Genomic DNA, 23,421 nt, shown 5'->3' with positions numbered 1-23,421 from the left:
TAAATTTTTTTCAAAAATTATCGTTTGATATAAACTTTAGAGAATCTATTCCCGTTGAAGTTTTTCTTGAATTTATAAACAAACTTGACGATTGTTAATTAGTAAACTTTTCTTTTTCTTCATCATTCTAAACTAACGAAGTTAATTCAGGATTCGAAATGAATAACCGTCGCCTGAGAATCCTTTGCTACGCAGATGACGCTATACTTATAGCTGAAAATGAAGACGATCTACTACGCCTCCTTCATAAATTTAACCTGACGGCACAGAGACTTAACATGCAAATCTTATGCGAGAAAACACAAAGCATGGTAATATCCAAAGACCCAATAAGATGCAAGTTGGTAGTAAATGAGCGCATTATAGAGCAAGTAATGACTTTCAACTACTTGGGCGTAGAAACAACGAGCAGCAGAAACATAACGGACGAGGTAGATAAGCAGATCAAGAAAGCAACTAGAATATCGGGATATTTACAGGACATTATATGGAGAAATAAATATATGAGCTTAGAAAGTAAGACGCGAATCTACAAGACCTGTATCAGACCCATACTAACCTATGCCGCAGAAACAAGGGCAGACACAACACAAACAATGAGAAAAATGAGAACAGCAGAGATGAAGATATTACGAACAATAAAGGGTACCACACTCCACGATAGAATACCCAACACAGATACCTTAAGAGAACTGGGAGTACACAGAAACCAGACACAAGACGGTAGCCCCCAAAACGCTGGTACGATAGCTGAACATCGGCGTCACAAGAGGGCAGATGACAGACCTGACAGGACCTCGTCCTACTACAAGAAGAAGAAGAAGATTCTAAACTAAAAGATTATTTAAATAATTGTGGTTTGCTACGAGAACCCCTTGTTATTTACATATAAAACAAGATTGTGTCGTAAAAGTTTCAAAAGTATAAATACTTTGCTTATAGTTAATAAGAAAAATCACAATAAATAATTTTCTCCTCGATAAATCACCTTATGTCAATAAAAGGCATTTATTGAAAATTGTTTTTCGTCGATCTGTTTATTGATTATTTATAAACAGTTGGAATATTTCATTATTTATAAAATTTCATAGGAAACGTAAAATATTTGGAATTGAGGCGAGCAGAATAGGTTATGAGTGCCGAGTTACACAGCTGAATAATATGATTATTTTTTAAAAATTAGCATACAAATCTTATTTCTTGTTATTCTTAATATTGAATTATTCGTAATGTTAAGCTAGTTGACTGCTATCGAACAGGAATCGGATGACAGTTCAGTGTCTAAGCACTAAAAAGAGATTTCAATGCCGATTACTATCGATAATCAATCGGCAATAAAATCATGTTTGACTACCGATTTCGAAAAAAAGTAATTGTGAACAAATTATTCATATTAATTTAATTTTTAATATAGTTCCACGATAGTTTTTAATTAACAATCATTTTTCAACAATAACGCGCATGAGCTTATTTTCAGCATTAAATTTAAACTATAAATAATGGTGGTTCAATCCCGGGAATTCAAATAGTTTTTAGTAAATTCACTTTTCTTTGAGGATCTTTTTTTTTCAAATTTAAAAATACACTACACCAGCTACAAGCAAAAAACGAAACATTATTTGTTGAAGGCGTTTTATGACTAACATTAAAAGTGATATTTTTAATTCAAGTTCACATGAATAAAAATTGAATTAATAACAGAGCATGCGTATAATAGAATATTGTATAACAAGTTTTGAAAACAGAAGATTTCACACAAAATTTAGTCACAAGCCGTTGACGAGTTGTTTAAGCAAACAAGTGTGAAATCGAATTTTCAACAAATGTACTCGTATACGCTATTTTTCCGACAACCACGGTAAAACTCAGTTAGTATTTATTTTTCAGTTTACAGAAAAAGCCACTCGCACAACAGATCAAAAGTCAAATTTAAAATGTCATTTGGCAAAGCAATCTAACTGCGGATAAAATAATTAGCCATTCCGTGGAAATGTAGATAGACATCGGTAATCATCGGACTGTGTGCAGAATAAAAACACACAGTCTTATTATAAAATTCTGCATATTAAACATTAACTTGCTTTATTCACCAAGTTTTAATAATATAACTAACATTGTCTTATTTGTATATAGTAATATTAACACTGCAATTAGAACAGTTGTTTACGCAGACTCCTTGCGAAGATAACGATTTTCTTGAGGTATCTTGGTATGTATTGTTGCTATTTTAAGATGGTATTTATTAAATACAGTAGCTGATGCAACAGGAAACTCATCACACAGATTGGAAACAGGAAGAATACTACTAGCAATTCTTATTTCCAATAGATTGTATTCGAAAACGAATTGGAATGATGATTTTGAAAAATCAGAAAAATCTGGTGCAGAGAACTATGTTGAAACAAGACCATGCGATCCCGAAATTGATCAAGAAATACGTGGAATAAGGTGATATTAAGACAAGGGGATATGACTACCTTGGTAAGTACCTAATTAATCAGTTTGTTCTAATTATATATTATCACTATTATTATTATAAAAATGAAAACAGCTGAGATGAAAAATTGAACTCAAAACTGATTACTTATAATATATAATTGGTTGTATATTCCAATAGAAATCGTAACCGCTCAATCAAAAGCTCTCCATTTCTTGTGGTGAATGAATCCACGTTCTAACCATTTTAATATTTTTATACCGAGCTTCATTGCATGTTTTCACTTTTTCCGCTATGTTTATCATGTTTTCGTATCCAGGGTATTACTCCACCATATGCAGACTTTCACTTTGTTCAGATCAATTGATACTTGACTTTTCTATTGGCTTTTGGGTCTTTCTTTAAGCCGGTGTCCTAACAGCTTTCATTCTGTTACTTTTTTTACATTTTCCACTCGTTTTATGTATCCCAACCATCGTATATCTCTTAATTTACTATTTCTGTAGTTTAAACGTTCATAAGGATTCTATATTGTCCTTCATCTAACTTTTTTGGCCCATATATTCTTCTTATCACTTTTTTTTCGAAATTTTTCTTCATCAGCTTTTGTTAGATTTATCGTTTCCATAGGTTACTGTTGACCTTATTGCTGTTCTGTATATTTTCATTTCAGTACGTTTACTGATTTTTTGCATAGCATTAGATGCCGGAATTTTTGATATGCTCGGTAGCCTGCTTGGTTTCTTTGAATAATTTACTCTCCTCATTCATTATGGTTGTTTACTCTAAAGGATTTAAAATATCCTATCGCTATAACCTTTTGTATGGCACCTTATGTTTTCTTTTATTTTCAAGTCCATATACTTGGTCTTCCCTCCATTTAGTTCTAGTCCCTTTTTACTAACTTCCTGCACAATCTTCAAGAAAGTATCCCTCAGTTTCGGCTTCCCTCGTAATTACATGTAATTTATACTTTGTGGTCATCATTCTGGTGACCGCTATTAATTTTTTTGGGACCTGCAATTTTTACATATCTTTTAGTAGTATGTCTTTCAATAGAATGTGACATTTTTTCTATAATTTGATTTAAAATATAAATAGCATTTATTGCTGATCTTCCGGGCCTAAATCCATATTGTCATTCTCCAAAATGATTCCGTATACTTTTTAATCTCGTATTAACGATGGAAGTAAAAATCTTGTGGACCGTATTTAGTAGGATGACTGTAATCACAGCTCATTTTTTGGGTTTCCTGTTTTCAATATGGGCTAAATGGATCAGATTGTTAAGACTGAAATACCAATAATTAGTAGAGATATACTGTGGAAACAATTCCTCCTAAACAGTGTAAAACTCGCTCACATAATATTTTCATAAAATTACCGGTAGCAGTAACAGAAAACGCAAGAAATGCAAAGTTGGAAATAGATTCTTTTCTGTATTTTGGATTCACTTACATGAATGAATATGTAATCTCCGAGACAAATTCTCGATGCAGACATATTGCCAGCAAACTGAGTGAGCTGAAATGATAGCAGTTCTGGATCCGATGTTTTTTGAATATTCAAAGGAAGTCATGAAAATCTTAGATTCCTAAAAGAGTGACTTCAATTTGAAGCTAAAATAAGTGGAAGTGATTACTTGCAGTTGTAAGGGACCTACTCAGCTTATTTGTTATAAACTGTAGAAAATATTATCATCTATGTCAAAAAGACACAATATTGAACAAAAAGTATTTTATACTTTGAATATGGAAAAATATTGTGGTCGGTAAACAGTTGGACCATTAAGTCATAGCAATTGGGCTGAAAAAGCGGCGAAATTGTGAGATGGATTGTAATTCTTGTTATTAACATGTTTTTACAATGTTAAACAAATTAAATGTATTAAATTGACAAGGCATTAACCCACGTTGTATGTTTGAAAAAAGTATGCAACATCTTCTGTCATTAGTGTTTTCAAAGATTGTTAAGTTAAAATTAATCCAGATTTAATTTAATAAAAATCTTCTTGTCATGATAATGACGAATTACAATGAATTTGATCTTCCTTCAAGATAATAGAGTATAATATTTTTCTGTTTTATTTATTACAAGTAAAAATTTTGGGTTGTTATATTAATTTTAGTATTTATTTTTACCTCTTTAAGACTTCTTTTGTACCAATGATTTTCAAATCCTATAAACGGATTTGTAGTATTGGGTGCTATGAAATACCATAAACCATCTAAAGGAACGACTTGTCTAGTTTCGGTGTTTTTGGGATAAAGTATACCTCCTCTATGGATTTCGCATACACAGAATTGAACAAATATGGTGAATATCACAGATATAAGATTCATAATTCAATTTTTGTAGATCTGGAACAAATAGAATTATTTTAAAACTACATAAAAAATAAAACAATTTTTTACGATCTTTACGAAAATTACTAATTGATGATGATAATGCCCCCAACCACTTATACAATGTGTGTAATAGTAATGTAGTAATGAAACGGGCAACATATGTGATTCATGTCTTTATTACAACCCAAATATTATGTTGTCTAAGACACTGCAATATCAACACAACTAAATAATGATAAGTAATCAAATCAAATCAAAAAAACTTGTGTAATTGTTCAATATAAAAAATGACTAATTAAGTCAGGAGTTTTCTTAATCATTTACAACGATGTATTAAAAGAAGAGTTTGTGAGAATTATTTTTCTTATCTTGTAGATGAAGCATTAAATAGGAATTTTTTCAGGATTATATACAGGCCAGGTTATTATTTTTACTTATACTGGCTTAGGAATATTCATCATACACCGAGGGATTTTTAATTTTCAATTCTCTTAATTTCAAAATATTTGTTTTCGGCTTGAGTGGAACAGCAAGCTAATTCCAAAGGTCAATTCATAATTTTGTGTGTGATTTAAGTTGGATTTATAAACTCTACGTTCGTACTTGCGCTGAACTCTCGTTGGCGTTATGTCTACATTGACTAGGCGTTGAAACGCAAGTGCAGGCGTTTGAGTTTATAAATCACAGTTCGTAATCTGTTTAATTTATATTGAACGCGAACGAGGGCTCCAGCGCGAACGCGAGCCTAAAAGTTTATAAATTGACGACCGTTATCAACAGAAGCGCCCCCGCTCGCGTACCAACGCCTAGCCAACGCCAGCGAGACGTCAGCGCTAATGCGAACGTAAAAGTTTATAAACCCATCTTAAAGGTCAATTTATAAACTTTTAAGCTGGCGCCCACGTTGGCGCCCTTATTCGCATTCAACATAAATTAAACAGATTACGAACTGTGATTTATAAACTCAAACGTCCGTGCTCGCGTTCCAACGCCTAGCCAACGCAAAGTCTCTTAGGCTCTTAGTATAGTTTATTTGAAAATGAATATCAGCATTCCTATGATGCAGAAGTTAAATCCCAATATGAAATCATGAATTGGTGACGGAGAATTCCATAAATAAAGTGCTTAACATTAACACGACCCGTAGATTTCAGTTATCAATGTTTGTAAGAGGTTGTTGCAGAACTGTGACGATTGGGACGAATAAATTTTCACTAATAGGGGTGATTCTATATTTGGAGTGTACGAGGATATATTGAAAAATTCTTAGCCTACTACAGAACCAAAAAAAAATTTCCATGTCAAAATATTTTACTACTCAACATATTCTCCTCTTAATTGGATCCATTTATTGCAGCTTGCTCTGCAAACCAGACCTCCACAGCTTTTATTACCTCCTCCTTGGAAGAAAGTTTACGACCTATTAACTTTTTTTTCAGTTGAGGAAATAGATGATAGTCGGACGGAGCCAAATCTAGTGAATAAGGGGGTGTTCTAGTAATTCAAATCCTAAATCACGAATTTTTTGCATGGTAACATGAGATTTGTGTGCAGGGGCGATGTCCTGCAATAACAAAACACCTTTGGATAGCTTTTCGCGTCTTTTATCTTCAATTTTTTCCCGTAGAGTGGTCGGTAAGGTCGAATAGTAATCTCCAGTTATTGTTTTGCCTTTATTTAAAAAATCAATCATGATTACTCCATGGTAATCCCAAAAAACTGAAGCAATAACTTTTCCAGCAGATTTTTGGACACGAAACTTCTTAGGTCTTAGAGAACCAGGGTGTCGCCATTCCATCGATTGTTGCTTTGTTTCTGGATCGTAGAAATGTACTCAAGTCTCATCCATAGTAAGAATTCGGTTTAAAAAGTCTAGATCGTTTTCAAATCGAGCACAGATCGAACGCGATGCTTCTATCCTTGTACGGTTTTGATCAACATTCAAACATTTGGGGATCCAATTTGCAGCAATTTTTCTCATGCCAAATTGACATGCACTATATGATGAACGCGTTCGTATGAAATATTCAGTGCTTCATATATCCGTTGTAGCCCAATTTGACGTACTGATAAAATCATGTCATGAACTGCATCGATATTTGCGGAGCCTGACACAGAAACTGGCCTTCCCGATCGGTCATCATCTTCAATGGAAAATTTATCTCTTTTGAAGCTTGCAGTTCAATTTTTCACGGTCGTATACGAAGGACCTAACCTAACCAATGGTATTAAGCATATTTTCGTAAATCTGCTTCCCTCTTAACCCTTTTAAATACAGGTTACTTGATGATGACTCGATACTCCAATTTTTCGACTTTCACAATTTCGGTGAACATCCTTTTTTTAATTTATTGCGTAACTCTGGTTTACTTTTTTAATGCAAACTTTACACTGACACTTCTAATAAGTTATTGTTCGTTGCTATGGTAACGCAATATTTTGTTTATGCATGGAACTGGTCTAGGCTTATTAGATATAAATACATCCTCGTATGCTATAGAAACAATCACGATCATGAAAATGTATGAAGAAATGTTAAGAATAAAAGAATACCTGAAAAAAATAAACTGAACTGCGACTTGTACAGACGCAAGAATTAGTAGTAGTAACAAAAGCTATGTTGCAATGGCATCAAGAAGGAAAAAAGGTTGGAGATAGTGGAAAATTTACACAGGACAGGTATTACAATATAATGAAAGAAAAAGGATGTTGAACCGGAGACCGATTCGTCCCAATAAATGGGTTTTTAAAGTGAAAATGACTCAACTTCAACAATTAAAAATTCTATCCATTTTTATCTCTAAGAATCCTTAATATCCTTATAACTAATATAATATAATATAATTCATTCTCAAAAACATTCATATAGTGTAATAGCTATTATCAATGGGAGTCATATTTTGTTTTTTATTATTAATACAAATACATAGCTGATATTGCAGCTTACTAAAGTAAATGTTTACTAATATGTTCAAGACATGATAAATTTTGAACGGTTATCAATAACATATTCTATTAATTAGATAAATTCTATCGTGATAAATGAAAATGCCTCAATCAATTCTAATCATTTTTTTCTAATCGTCTACTTCAATCGCATCAGTTGTTGAGAAAATACAGTTGGGGGGGGGGGCACAAATGCATCGGAACCATATATTTAATATGTTTTTTAATAATTGCATGGATTCTGTTTTCCACATTTTAGGTAAAAAGCACAATTCCACAGGAAAAAACAATTGCAATTGTTGAATGAAAGCCAATATTTTGATTAACAATTGTAATTTAGTTGATTTGCCCAGACGACGTTATATAAATATTTCGGTTTTCAGTTTTTCGAAAGTTCCAACAGTATTTGTTACAATAGTAATAATGGCAATTAATCTCTGGCTCTACCAAATATCTATAATTTTCACTAAAGCTGTATAGGGTATTGCATCTAAATGGTCAACATTGAACAAGGAATAACAATATAAGCGTTCAGCGTGTCTTCTAAAGAAGACGTGAAGTAAGGAGACAGATAATTGTCTAATAGGTATTAACCATTTCAGTAAATGGATACGTTTAGCTTCGCAGAATATTGAGATTGATAACAAGAAGCTAAATATCACCAATTTGACAAAATCTGAAGCCAACTTACGAGAAGTTATCCAGATTACTGTTCATTCCAACTGTCTTTCAAACCATACCTGGAGCAATGGACATAATCTTAACATCGTAGAAAAAATAATATTTCCTGGATTAATTGAGAACTCGAATCCAGTATATTAAATTGGAATAGTACAGGATTAGAAGAAGAATTACAATAAATAGCTCAATTATTGTATTTTGAGGTCATACAAATGGTGATTAATGCAGTTAACAAATCAGAGCTTATAGGGGTTTTATCATCGATCATTGTTCCACCGTTTTCAATCAAAAGCATATAATGATTTTCATCTATCTTAGTTTGATGAATTGTTGTTTTCCAGTAACTTTTTTTGCAAATTTTCATTGGTTGCTCGTAAGCAAAAATTGCAAGAAAGTCTTTGTTCCCACGGCTTGTTTAACGTGAAGCCTGAAATGTTTTTTTGAGACTAACATTTTTTGTCTACTCTTACTCAATAACATGCCATTAATTATTAAAATATGATATTTTTTCATGTTTGGCAACAATAACATCCCACCTCAAAGTTTTGTCAACAATATAAACATGACATACAATTTTCGATTTTTGCAGTTCAATTACCGTGGAAATGTTACAAACTTTACCCTCCTTTTTTGGACAATTCAACATATCAAGAAAAATAGTTTGAACAGCTCATGGAAAACAGTATTCTCCCACCATTTCCATACCCTAAACGTCAACACGGGCTTTGCAACTATTTGTGAAGCTTCTTTAGTAAGAATCTCTTTCCTACAGTAATGTATTACGTCATCCACCTCTTATTGCACGTAATAATTTTTTTCAAAAATTTGTTTCGTTTCAACAGAAATTTACAAATAGTAAGTGGTTTTGAGTCGCATTTTTTAATTGTCGTTTGTGAATTATATTTGGAATGCTTCAATCAAATTAATTATACACTTAATAATATTTAGACAATATGGCGAAAAATATTATATAAATTAGCATATCGTGATATCCTCGAGTATTTTTTATGGTAATTATTTATTCAGAAAGCGATTATCCATGCAAAAATGTCAAAAATAATTAGAATTGCAAAACGTAATTATATATTTACTGCTATAAAATTATAAATATTATTAAGATCGTTTGATAATACTAAAAATTATTCTTTTGAAAATGTTACGATACAACAGCCTGATTCAACAGAATCTTTTCGTGAATGAGTTTAAATCGCAATCTAGTGTATACGCTACATTTCACCATATTTAATTTTACTGGAACGAATCACACTAAGTACATGAACCAGGTCCATGAATTCTATATCAGATCATCTTGCATATTTACCAGAAGCTTGAGTACCTGTTATGTTTATTGAATGAAGGAATTATATACATGCAAACTTTTACATTACAAATCATATAGTAGTTGATTACTTGAGATATCAAGCTTATGAAACAGGGAAGGTAGAAGAATAATCTTAGAAACTGCTTCGTATGTGACAGTTTCCAACTAGACTTGACTTGGTGTTGACGTGTACGTATCCAATGTCGAAGGGTTATTTTTGATATGTTTGAATGCCCAAGACGAGAGCATGAAAATCAACGAGAAAATGCTATTATTATAGGAATTTAACATAACTTTAATTCAATGTTTTAACATGTATCGCATCCTACAATGCGAGGATGTGAAGAAACCTTACACTAAAACAAAGGAAAGTTAACTGAAAATTGATATAAGTTTACGATGCAATCAAAGATGTTGGCAATGATTCAGAACAAACTTCGTACCTACCCTAAGATTATTATACACCATACTATTATTCGACTACGTAGTATATCACTCAATAAGTCGTGTGACTGACACACAGATGGCGCTTCCTTTGTCCAATCCATATGACATTTATTACGTACCAACTTTCAAAAGACTATGTGTAAAATTTCATGAAATTTCTATAAGTCAGTGATTGCCATTTAAGTGAAGCTACTTTTGTTATTTTAAAACAATGTATTCAAAACAATTTCGTCTGTTAATTTTTTATTGGTTCATGATGGAAAAAAAATACTGTACAAGCTCAGGAATGGCTTCAAAAGTTTTATATGGACTCTGATCCATTGGAAAGAACCATTTGATGCATTTAAACGTAGTCGTACAGACACCGATCATGGTGGACGCTTTGGTCGTTCAAATGAGGTGGTTACTCCAGAAAACATCAGAAAAGTCCACAAATGAGTTATATCTGATCGTAATTGAAATTGTGTGGGATAGCTGAGGCCATAAAGATATCCCAAGTCAGTGTTTTCACAATTATACATGAACATTCGACTATGAGAAAAAAGCGTTTTTCCAAGTGGGTGCCACGATTATTTACAGTCGATCAAAAACAACAACGTGTTCATTATTCAGAGCAGTGTATGGCCGTAATTACACGTAATAAATCAGATTTTTTGTGTCGATATGTAACAATAGAGGAAACATGGATCCATCACTTCAATAAGGAATCAAATCAAAGCGATCCTCATCTGAAGGGAAGGTTATGGTGTCAGTATTCGACTGGCATCCTTATCAACCGTATAGTCCAGATCTGGCTCCCAATGAATACTGGCTATTGGCTGATTTAAAAAAAAATTCGCCGGTACGAAATTGAGCTCAAATGTAAAAGTAATTGTTGAAACTGAAGCCAATTCTTAGGCAAAAGACTAATCCTTCTACAAACATGGCATCGAGAAGTTAGAGAAGCGTTGGAATGATTGTATTGTTCTTGAAGGAGATTACATGTGAACGTGTGAACAAATTCTTGGAAAAACGTAATTTACTTTCAAACTCTCAATTTGCATTTAGAAATCATAAGTCAACTCAACATGCACTACACTATTTACGAATGCATAAATAGGTAATAGGGATATTTCTTGATTTGGAAGAGGCATTCGACACCGTAAATCTTCCATTCCACAAGAAACCTTAGGAAATCGTGTTCAGCCTATAGATTTTTCGAAAATTATCTGGAAAATCGAGATTATTAGAAAACAGATTATTCTCGTTGAATTTCAAAAAAACAATTAGATATTTGGGAATAATGTTAAATCGTTCTTTCAGATGAAAATCTGATGAGGACTACGTAACAAAAAAATTTAGAAGCATCCTATGAAATTATAAAATTGTTGAGTTCTTGAATAAAAAAAAGGAATTTATGGTTTATCGGAGTTTAGTGCAATCACATGCAAGTTATGGAATCATAGGCTCGGGAGGTGTTTCAAAACACTATAATTACTTCTGAACAAGCATCATAGGTATCCCATTGATAAACTTTTCACCGAAGCGTTAGTATTAGATATCTGACAAATTTATTATACACATCAACTTAAGATATTACTCAAATAGAGGTAAATTACAGGGTCGAACACATAGCTATGAAACTAGAAAAAAATAAAAGTATGTTACACCCATTACACACATACAACACAAACATGGAACGAGAAGTTATTTGTACTCAGGCACCATTTTATATAAAAACTTACCCGATAATATGAAAAAATATATAAAAAAGATTCAAGACTGATCTAAAAAGTTATATATGGAATAGACCAAGATACATGAATTAATTGACAGCTCTTGATATAAAAGGAACTGTAAATGTACATTAATCATGAAGCCATATTTATACAATAAAGATTGTATTTATTAACTTTCTAACGTTTTTGTTTTATTTCTTATTTGTTATAGTTAACTTACATAAGTTTAGGAGTAAGTACTTAATTGCTTTTATTTATTTATTTAGTTTGTATTTAATGATATGACACATCATGTATAAACTATTGTACATAAGCAAGGCAAAATTCCTTGTTCAATTAATTTAAAAATTGCGAAAGTACCTATCGTAAGTAATACAAAATAATTCATTATTAATGTAGTTATTTTTTCCAATCAAAACAAGTTTCCTTCAAATTTAGGGAAGAGACAAACCTCAACTATCAGGGTATAACAAAATGGTGAGTCATGACTTGAATCACATATTGCAGGATCAAAACAGTTCCATCAGCCTTAATCTTAATTTGAATGTGTACAGCTCTTGGAAAGTATAACATGGAAATATTTCGTGACTAATTAACGTTCCATAGTAGAAATTGAAACAAAGCTTTTTTATCATATGAGCACCTATTCAACAAAAAAAAACCGAAATCTGTGCAGTCTATTGATACTTTAGGGAGGTTTATAATTTGTTGATAAATAATTTTTTGTTCTTATTTTTTCAATTTTTAGAGAGATTTGGCTACTTTTTAAATATTTCTCAAATTAACAAATACATAGTTTTAAAAAATAGATACTGCTTTTGATTATTGTACCCTTTAATTGTTTGAGAAAAAATTAAATTTTCTGTCACAATTACAATATCTACAGAAATGGCAGATAATCTGATTATATGTAAATTTGGTCAGGCTGAACAAGATTTATGTCATTCTGTTAATCACGGGAAAATTCCAAGGAACTAGTATAGAGGTTGCAAGGTATTTCGATACGACATTCTTTAGTTTATTTAGAAGTATATTACCTTTAAATGTTCACCACCTCATTACATAAATTTATTTCCTGCAACAGAAGCACGTATGATAAATACAAATGAAATTGAAAAGAAAACGCGTACTAGTTATCACAAATGTTTTAGCCGTGCCATGTTAAAGCTAAACGAAAGATACATTCTAAATTTCAACATACATTATTCATATCAATACAAAATTGTTTATCTTTGTTATTTTCCAAAGTAGAACAGCGGAGACGAATCTGATGAAAAACTGGGTTAATTTGTTTATATATTCTTCTATCGTGTGCCTTTACACTATAATTGAGTTAAAAGCGTCACTTGAAAATGAGAAAAAGATAAGTACAGTGTCAACTCAACTCAAATATGAGTCGCCCTGCATCAAATATTACTTTTTTAAAATATAGCAAATTTTAATCAAAAATTGATTTGATATGAGAGTGGGAAGCGATGAAAGTATTGAGAAAATTTAAAAAAATAGTTTAAAAGTGTATGTATAACATAAAATAGAACCATGAAAGCAATACAATGAAAGCATGTGGATTATTGGTAGTTTTAATGTTTATTTTTTTATTTATTATAATAATACTAGCTTTTACCCGCGGCTTCGCTCGCATCAAATCCATTAAATAAGTATCAGAAATCATTATAATAGAAAAGAACGAACTCTGTAGGTATATTAGAACCTGAGATATAGATCTTTGAATGTAGAAAAATTGCCAAAAACCTACAAAAATCCATAACTGCACATTGAATGTCCGCGCCTAGCTCCTCTCCAACTCAACCGATTTAAGTGTTCAAAAACTCAAAAGAAAGAAGGTGTTTCAGCGAGTGTTCTTAAATTAAAACGAAGTCTCTATCTTGAATAGAACCTGAGATATTGAGGATAGAACGTGTGTATGTGAAAAACTCCCATAAGTAATGTACAGGGGGAAATCGCATTTGAGTATAACTTGAGAATGGTGAAAATTAGATCAAATCCGATGGTTCATGGCTAATTTGTGCATCAATACCTTTCATTGAAAAAAAAATTAAGCAAATCGGTTGGGTAGAACGCCTGAACGGACTCGGAATGGAAATCATCAATTTTTTTAATATATAAGATATATAATATATTAATATTGTAATAATATATGATAATAATAATAATAAAGTTGGTTGTAAGCAGTTAAAATTCTTGATTTTCGTGAAAATAGTAACAATTTCATCCGTGTGTAGAAGCATTGTAAGAAAAATTGTGTTTTTCTATGGATACTCTAAATTGTTTTTCTTCTCATAGCTTTCATATGTTTAAGCCAGAGAAACATAATTTTTCACTGTTATCATGATGAAACAAGACAACAATAAATTGTTACAAGTCAAATAGAAACGACACGTTATCCATGTTGAGGACGCAACGCCGACGATTAGCACGCAATATTTATCCATTAAAATATTTCCAGGACCAGAACACTGCACTTTTTTATTGTTACCAACTGTTGCTAGTTTAGTTTTTCTTCTCCTCATGTAAAGTTTTCTCAGATCATATCGGTAACTTTTTCATTTCCTGTTTATGCTCTTTCTCTCTATCAACAGTTGGATGCTACTAGAAAAAGCTTCTATAGCTCCCTCCCTCTATTTTAAATATTAACTTTATGCTAGTAGACCGAAAGTTGAAATGATATTTATTATGTATAATGTCATGAAATTCGATTTAAGTGGGAATTTCTGGAACTATTGGTAATATTCATACTGAAGACATTATTCACAACTAACTCTATACCAGTGGTGCCCAACCTTTCTTTGTGAGCGGGCCGTATTCAACATTACATATCATCTCGCGGGCCGGATTCTTTATATTATTTTATGGGCATCTTCAATTTGATAAACGCAACATTTTCAATGAATTCATGAATATTTCTTGCTTATTCTGTTTTTCTTTCAAAATATTTGTAAGTTTTTTGTAAAGTTTTAATATTTATTATGGGATCCTTAAAATATCTAGTTATTTTTAATCAACTTTTAAATTGAATACAATCAAAAGATTTTTGATACTTCAAATAAACGAAATAATAAATTTGGGTTAAAATTGAAAGAAAAAAACAAAATCTATACTCATGATTTATTAATGTGGAATCTGATGCTGCTTTTTAGAAAATAATTTTTTTATATTTGTTTAGGTAACGTTTATCCTTAACATGGAATGCTGCTGGTTGAGCTGTTTTTAAAGTAGAAAATGTTTGTTCGCAAATATGTGTACTTATAAATGCCGTCGTCATTTTTATTCTATTTCCTCAAATTCTAGTCTAGTCTAGCACTGCATAATAATCTAGTAAAGATTTCCTGCGAAAGAGATCTGCGTTTGGTATTGTAATTTTATTAATTCTAGCTGTAAATCTCTGGTGCCGTAGAAACGTCCACTGACAAACGATTTTAGAACAAGCAGATTTCATTTTTATTACGGTGAAATTCTGTAAATCTGTCTTTGAAATTTTTTGCTGAGTAATTGCAGCGTCCTGGAATTTTTTTTCTTTAGGAAAATGATCGTCGAAAAGTGCGTCAACTGTTCTATTTCTATAAGAAGTTCTTTGAATGTTCTGTGATTGATGAATGATGCAATGTACGAGTATATTCAACGGCAATGATTAATTAGATTCTAGTACTTTTTGCCTAAATCTGAATTCTAATCCATTATGTAGTTATGACCATTAATTTATTCCAGTCAAAGTACGGATCAAAAATCTCGGATATTTTTCTAATAAATCTGCACCCGTAGTAGCGGTTTCAATACTATTCATTGTAACAAGTTCTTCCGTTATTTCAAAACTATTATTTATACCACGGCTCAATAATAGCAATAGCACAGTATCAACTACGTCTTTATTTTCATATGTGGCAATGAAAAATATTCCAAAGTGACCAGCTGTCGATTTTACTTGCTTCATAAGATCGTTTCCTAAATCTACTCTTCGTATCGTTGTCATACTTGATAAACTCACAGATTCATATATACTTTTCATTTCCAGGCCCAATTCTTTCACTTGTTAACAAAGTCTCCATTATAAAATGGTTGAACTATATCTAGTTCGCACAATAGAATCATTAACATTTTTTGTTTTGTTAAATAGTCCGTCAATTTCACCTTGTAATTTAGCTACTGTTTTCTCGCGGCACACACCGACGTATTGGTTTCATGTCTGTTTATGTTTAATACCGTAATGTCGTTCAATTTTATGTTCATTAAACATAAACATAACAACACTTTCCTTGAAAATCAAGCTTTTGTCCCCTTGCGCTACAAAAAAGCACTTTTTCAACACTAAAATGGAAAACTCAATTCTCTAAAATATGAAATAGATGTAATTATGGATCAAATAATTATAAACCTTAGCACTGACGATACCGATGATGAAGATATTTGATTATGAAAGTGATAACAATGAATTGTTATTGATAATATTTTTTTCACTTTTTTGATTGTCAATACTTCTCAAAGAATCATTAATGATTTTTCATTTCATGGCATTTGCGAATGTTTATTTCTTTTTATCTGTATTTTTATTAATATTTATCTTTTACTCAATTTATCATCTTATTCATAATAACGTAATATTACCTACAAAATTAATATTTTCAATGGTTAATGTTTGAATTGCAGTTTTCTAGTAAATCAATCATCTACCATATAATTTTCGCTCATTTTAATAATCTCTAGAGCTTTCTAAATCAATTACTCGGAAATTATTATCAATTTAAACTGTAATCTATTAATATAATTACACTATTTACTTACTTATATTATTAAATATATATATATATATTTAGATGATGCGAAAATTATTTTTGGAACAATTAAGAGTTAACTTAAAAGGATAAAAAGCAGAATATTTTACGCCAGAACAACTCAATAAATTCATAAACGAAGCTGTTGATGACAAATATCTGGTGATAAAGATAAATCTTAAATAATGGGCATGGGAGAGGTAGGATTACACTCTGTAAAACTTATAGACTCTGAAGACTCTAATTACAACACACTTGTGTTGTTCAGTCTCTGAAGACGATAACTTTGGTTATCGAAACGGGCCAGTGTAATCGATAATGTTGGTGTAGTGGTGGTGTAAACAGTATATTCAGTATGAATATCGCCAACGGTTCCAGAAATTCCAACTTAACAGATTACGCAGTTTAAGTTTATAAGTGTCAGTTAAAGAACACTGTAGTTGTCATTTTTTTCTCAGTGAAAACGTTGTCATATGCAGTGAAAACGTGTAATAGCATTAAAAGGTTCAATAGCTTATCATTTTATACAATCATTCAATGCAAAAGAAAAAGCCAACATTACGTACAACGTGTCAGTTACTGTTTCTTCTATGATGGACCTTCAACACATTTTGGGATGTTAAAAGAACCACCCTACGATTCGATTCAAAAAGTATTTGCAATATTAAATCCATGCCGTAAGATTAAAATTCTCAGAAATTGTATTGTGAGTTTTGAATTTTTCCAGGATCTGGAAGGCCATCTATTACCCTGGGCATATATTGAACAACTCGATTACTTTCAAGAAGTAGGGGGTCTCCATTTCGGATTAAAACTAAGAAAAACTCATATGAAATGGAACATTACTTGTATAACGTTTCGATCACCTTACTTAAAGTGGTGGATCTTGATGAGAGTGGTACTTTGTTTTAAGGTCAAATCTTATCTCTTGCACTTAATAAACACTTAAATCCTGTTTGAATATCTGAAGCTGGCAAATCAACCTAACCAAATTATGAGTTAAGAAACAAAATAAAAATGGAATCGATTTTAAATAAGATTATTGTTATTGGAACAAGCACCCGTCTCATCAAGATCCACCACTGCTAGTAAAGTGATCGAAACAAAAGCCATTCAAGAAATTTTTGAAAATTGAAATATAAAATTCTTCTTGACAGGAATATCTTGTACTTAATAAGCACCTAAATTCTGTTTGAATAGATTATCCATTGGGTAATTGAATAAGAGTATGTTCTACGAAATATCAAAAGCTGCCATAACAGCCTAACCTAACATAACCAAATTATGAGATAGGGAACAAAATAAAAATGGAATCGATTCCAAATACGATTCTTGTTATTGTAACAAGCATCCGTCTCATCAAGATCTAATAAGGTGACCGAAACAAAAGTGAGTCAAGAAATTTTTGATGGTTGAATGTTAAATATAGAATACTTAAGTTTAAAAGTAATGTTTAAAGCCTATATATCACCGTATTTACAAATTTTCCGCCGCAAGTAAGATCCAAATGGCAGCTTATGGCATTAGTATGTTTACGCATGTTGACGCTTATTCTAAACCTCTATATTTCTGGTTTACGGGCATTTCTTCTTTATCTGTCACGAGTACTATATACAGATTACTTCTATTGAGATGAATCATGATAAGGTAAGATTTGTTTCAGCAAAATTGGCGTCGACTGAGGGTCAGACCATTAACTACAAGTATGACATCTTTTATAGAAGACTGGCAAATTTAAATTCTATTAATGGCGAGAAATTTAAATACTGCTAGCTCAGAAATAATGAACTTTTCAATTCATGGTTTTGTTTATAATATTTCGCAAAATGGTATATTTTCAAGATTCAGTGATACAAGAGATGAAAATTTTAGTAAATATTATAAATAAAATGAATTTCGAAGTTCATCAGATGAAAATATTGAAGTTATTGTAAGAGCACTTCCTCAAATGGTAAGTAGACAAATCGGATTTATATAATTATATAAAATCCTTTGATTATACTAATAACTTGAACAAAACGTGGTATTAATAAGTTGAAAATGAAACTTGCAAGAAAATATAATAAAAAATAAATATAATATTGCTTACAAAAAAGCTAATTAAATGTTATTTATTGACTTATTAGACCTAATTTTATTAAATTTCATTACTTGAACTTCATAATAAATCCCTTGGCTTTAATTTAGTATTGTTTATAGCCAGCAGCGATCTATTAAAAAGTCCTTATGAACAAACACATTACACACATTGTAATTAACAACTAACACCATACACGGGACACAAAAAACGATAATGAATCATCAAGAGAAATTGTACAATCTATACCAACATTAAATTATCCCGTTTTGTGTCAAACTTTGATGAAGATTCAACCTTGAATCGTCTGTGTGAAACGTCTATAAAATAGGTGGTTTGTGGTAGTAGTCTTACAATGGTCGAGATGGCCGAAATTCGACGCCAGTTTTCAAGCACCTCACGTGAATTTTCAAAAATTTAGAAGGCCTCCGAATTTTTTCAAACAAATTATGGTAATTTTTGACATAACTTTTTTTGTATCAAATACATTTTTTTATACTGTAACTGTTGACAATTTCAAAACAATTGAAATTAGTGAAGACTCAATGTCTTAGACCACTCAAAATATTTTAACTGAAATAAAAATTCGGTATTTAAATTTTCGAGAAAATATTACCAGTAGTTACTGCGACAACAGGTGATTGACCGCGTCAAATTGTGATCTTATATTTTCTACGATAAAATTTATTCAGCTCAACTTGTTCAGAAATATCACCCCTACAAGGTGGTGAATAAAATAGTTTTCATGTTTTATTGTGAATTTTCAGTAATCGAAAACTTTTTTTTCAACATTTCTTCTCATTGTAAGGGAGTGAAATCGCTACCCTTACCTTATTTATTGAAATATCTTTGCTTTAAGATGCTATGTTATGTAATGAGAATATAACTTGAATTGCCTGTTTTCATGAGAATATTTCCAGAATCAATAGGGGGGAAAATAAATTTCCTACGTTATGCTTTTCATTTTTATTAAATAATAAACTGATGATGTTGCAGGTATTTTTTTCTTTACTTTATTATAGCATCCACCTCATATATTTTACCATATAACACTTTTCGTGGTATATTCAAAATTACTATTTTGAATATATCACTTTTCGTGGTATATTCAAAATTACTATTATTTATATACCTCAATATTTTTCTATTCTCTTTTCTTCAGCATATTAAAATATAATGAATATTTATTCAATAATGTATAAATATTATCGGACAAAAAGATCTGAATCGTTTAGGAAACAAAAAAAGATATTTTGTAATTGTTTGAAATCTATGCTGACTTTCAATAGATATTACTTTAAAATAAATATTTCGACAATGATTATAATAGATGCAAATTTCTTGACTTGTATGTACTGCAGGAAAAATTGATATTTTGTATCAAATTGACGGTATTTAAGTTGAGATAGGAAATTTTTAGTTATAAATTTTTATTTACAAAACAGCCCTAATCACACAACAAAATTCACTGAATAACTTTTAATTTATTGAAATTATGAATTAAATTATAGACAAATATTTATGCAAGAAACTTACTTCTCAATATGAATTTTTAAATTATAATATATCCTCAGTAAACCACACCATCGATCTCACACCATTTCAGTCCAACACAAATAACGAACCTCTCTACAACAAGTTTAAAATTCAACAGACACGCTCTGCTCTTAGGTCTAACGCGCCGACACCAGAAACCAATACCAGATTCTTTTGGTTCTTGATAATTCTGTATTACCGGGCGTGCCAAATACAGGCGTTAGGTTTATCAGTAAGGTTGAGATATATTATGGTTGTTGATGGTGTTCATTGATAAATTCTGTTTGTTTAAAACTGAATATTTGATAACAAAAAGAAACAATTGCTTTCTTCATTATTCACCAACGATTATAGTTGTTAATGTTAATAAGTTTTTTCAGGGGAAATAATTTATGTAGTAAGAAGAATTTGCCCACATAGTCATAGTTTCTTGTCTTTTTCACTTTTCTCGAAAGCTCTTAACCTGACGATCTAAATCATTAGTTATGAAATTTCCAATTTGGCCAACAATTAATTTGATATTGAGAATCCTGGAATAGGCCAATTTTTAATTTCAAATGCCAATTTCATAAATAGCGTGAAAACATTCTTAATTTTCAAATGTTGTTGTAATCTTTGATACAGAAAATAATTTTATAACAAACGAACTGCAACAATTATTCAATTCACAATACTTTTCAGCTAAATCGAATCCATATTCCTTCCTGCAGTCTCTGATTGTGTCTTGTATTTTCTCTAGATTTTCTCATCTACATAGCCTTTTGATTTTGAAGTACTTTATTGGAAAAATATGGAGGTGTAAGTTGTAGAGATCTTGGGATCCACTCTGTTGATCTCCTATAAATACTCCTCGCAGAGAAACATTGCTTTAAAAATTCGAGAACATCGCGTACACAAAGTTGGGTGCATCACCTTCTTGCAATTAAATACTATCATCTGGTATATTAGGATTGCTGGCGTCTAGAAACAAGGCAAGAAGTGTTATAACTATCGCAGAAATGACAGCTAACGTTCTCCTGTAGAGGATATATTGAAAAATTATTAGCCTACTATAGAATCAAACAAAATTTTAATGTCGAAATACTTTATTACTTAACATATTTTCCTCTTAATTGGATACATTTATTACAGCGAACCTGCAACGTCTCTAGACCTTTAAAAAAATGTTTCTTCTTGCTCTCCAAACCAGACCTCCACAGCTTTTATTACCTCCTTGGAAGAAAATTTACGACCTTTCAAACTTTTTTCAGTTGATGAAAGAGATTAATGAGCCAAATCTGGCGAATAAGGGGGGTGTTCTAGCAATTCAAATCCTAAATCACGAATTTTTTTGCATGTTAACATGAGATTTGTGTGCAGGGGCATTGTCCTACAAAAACAAAACACCTTTGGATAGCTTTTCGCATTTTTTCTCTTCAATTTTTTCCCGTAGAGTGGTCAGTAATATCGAATAGTCATCTCTAATAATTGTTCTACCCTTATCCAAAAAATCTGTCATGATTACTCCATGGCAATCCAAAAAAACTGAAGCAAGAACTTTTCCAACAGATTTTTGGACACGAAACTTCTTAGGTCTTGGAGAACCAGAGTGTCGCCATTCCATAGATTGTTGCTTTGTTTCTAGATCGTAGAAATGTATCCAAGTGTCATCGATAGTAACCCTTGCACGTTTTTGATCAACATTCAAACATTTGGGGATCCATTTTGCAGCAATTTTTCTCATGTCCAAATTGACGTGAACTATATGATGAACGCGTTCGTATGAAATATTCAGTGCTTCAGATATCCGTTTTAGCCCAATTCGACGGTCTGATCAAATATGCATCCATATTTTCGGGGACTGACACAGAAACTGGCCGCCTTCCCGGTCGGTCATCATCTTCAATGAAAAATTTACCTCTTTTGAAGCTTGCAGTCTAATTTTTCACGGTCGCATACGAAGGACATAGATTGTTTTTACTGATGTTGTTACATTCAGTAGATCTTCTTAGCCCCTGTAGATTACTCAAGTAACTGAGTTAATTTTTTCACGTACATCCTTTTCAGTGTGTTATGTACTGTAGGCGATTCCAGAGAAGAGTTAAAAGGTCCGTTCCTACTTTAACAAATCTATCTGCTTTTTCATTTGCCTCTTTACTCTTCTTGTGCAGCTCATTTAATTTGTTCAGACATTATCAAACTAGGTTGGATCTTATAACATTGGAACGCGGAGCTTCTCGGCTATCAGACAAGATGATAATCTCCTGTTCGGATTCATTTTTCTCCAAATTGATTGCATATATTTCTAATTGCGATATACCTACTGTTTGATTCTGGGTACTTACACATCTATTTCTGCTCTGTCTATGGTATTGGAACCATCAGATAACATGTCTTTTCATTTTATATTTGGTATTTTCTTACTAGTCACTTTTATGCAATGCATAACTCTTCCTCTTTGATCTCTTTCTAGGAGAGATTTCGGCTTATCCCTAGTGACTCCGTCTATAAACATTATGAGCAAAGTTTTTTACTTTCTAGTGCGTCAACTTGGTATATTTTCATGTCCCCCATCATAAATATACCAGTCTTTATATCTCAATAATTCTAGTGTGCAGACCCATTCAAATGCTCAAGATCACTGTTCTTTACGTGATGAATATAAACCCAATTCTTACCTGTGAAGTTCCTGCACACCATCAGGGCTTTTCTAGCTTTACTACTCCTTTTTGTGTTTGTTTTAAAGGAGTGTACTATATAGTATATGTCTCATATATTTACTCTCTGTTTTCCACTCAATCACTTGCCTGTCCAAATTGATAGATTTGCGATTGAATTATTGTAGTCCCTCAAAAAGTTAGCACTCTCGTTTATAATCAAATCTTTTTTGAACTATGTCTTAAAGTGTATTCTTAAGCCCCCCTTTCGTAAATTACTATGTCGTACCTCACATAATATACCTAGGTTAGTCAGTCCGCATAGGAATTCTCCAGGCCCCACAAAAGTGGAGATGCAGCTGCCTCTTGTGGATATTCTATATTTGAACTGATAGAAATGGTGTTTTATCCAACATCCATTTCTCCTATTTCAGTGGCTAGTAGTTGTGATATCCACATGGAAATTGACCCATTTACTAATGTCAAG

General features: G+C 31.7%; 1 protein-coding gene across 2 annotated transcripts in view; it reads right to left on the bottom strand.

Moving 5' to 3' along the window:
• The window catches only part of LOC130445241 (beta-glucuronidase-like), a 43,382-nt gene extending 22,892 nt beyond the window's left edge, over nt 1-20,490 (bottom strand). The window contains exons 1-3 of one of the 2 annotated variants that reach the window (XM_056780795.1): nt 20,299-20,414; nt 12,936-12,973; nt 4,579-4,797 (exon numbers count right to left, since the gene is read on the bottom strand). In XM_056780795.1, the coding sequence (XP_056636773.1) occupies nt 4,579-4,779 (201 nt within the window). In that variant the 5' untranslated portion in view covers nt 4,780-4,797; nt 12,936-12,973; nt 20,299-20,414. Of the gene's footprint in view, nt 1-4,578; nt 4,798-12,935; nt 12,974-20,298 lie in introns of both variants that reach the window. The other variant, XM_056780794.1, reaches the window with a different exon arrangement.
• Between the last annotated feature and the right edge of the window lie 2,931 nt (nt 20,491-23,421).

This window comes from Diorhabda sublineata, chromosome 6 (genome assembly GCF_026230105.1).
Source record: "Diorhabda sublineata isolate icDioSubl1.1 chromosome 6, icDioSubl1.1, whole genome shotgun sequence".
In the NCBI taxonomy this organism is placed as follows: Eukaryota; Metazoa; Arthropoda; class Insecta; order Coleoptera; family Chrysomelidae; genus Diorhabda; species Diorhabda sublineata.
Note: the sequence above shows the minus strand (reverse complement) of the source record. Positions and strands in the feature narration are given on the sequence as shown.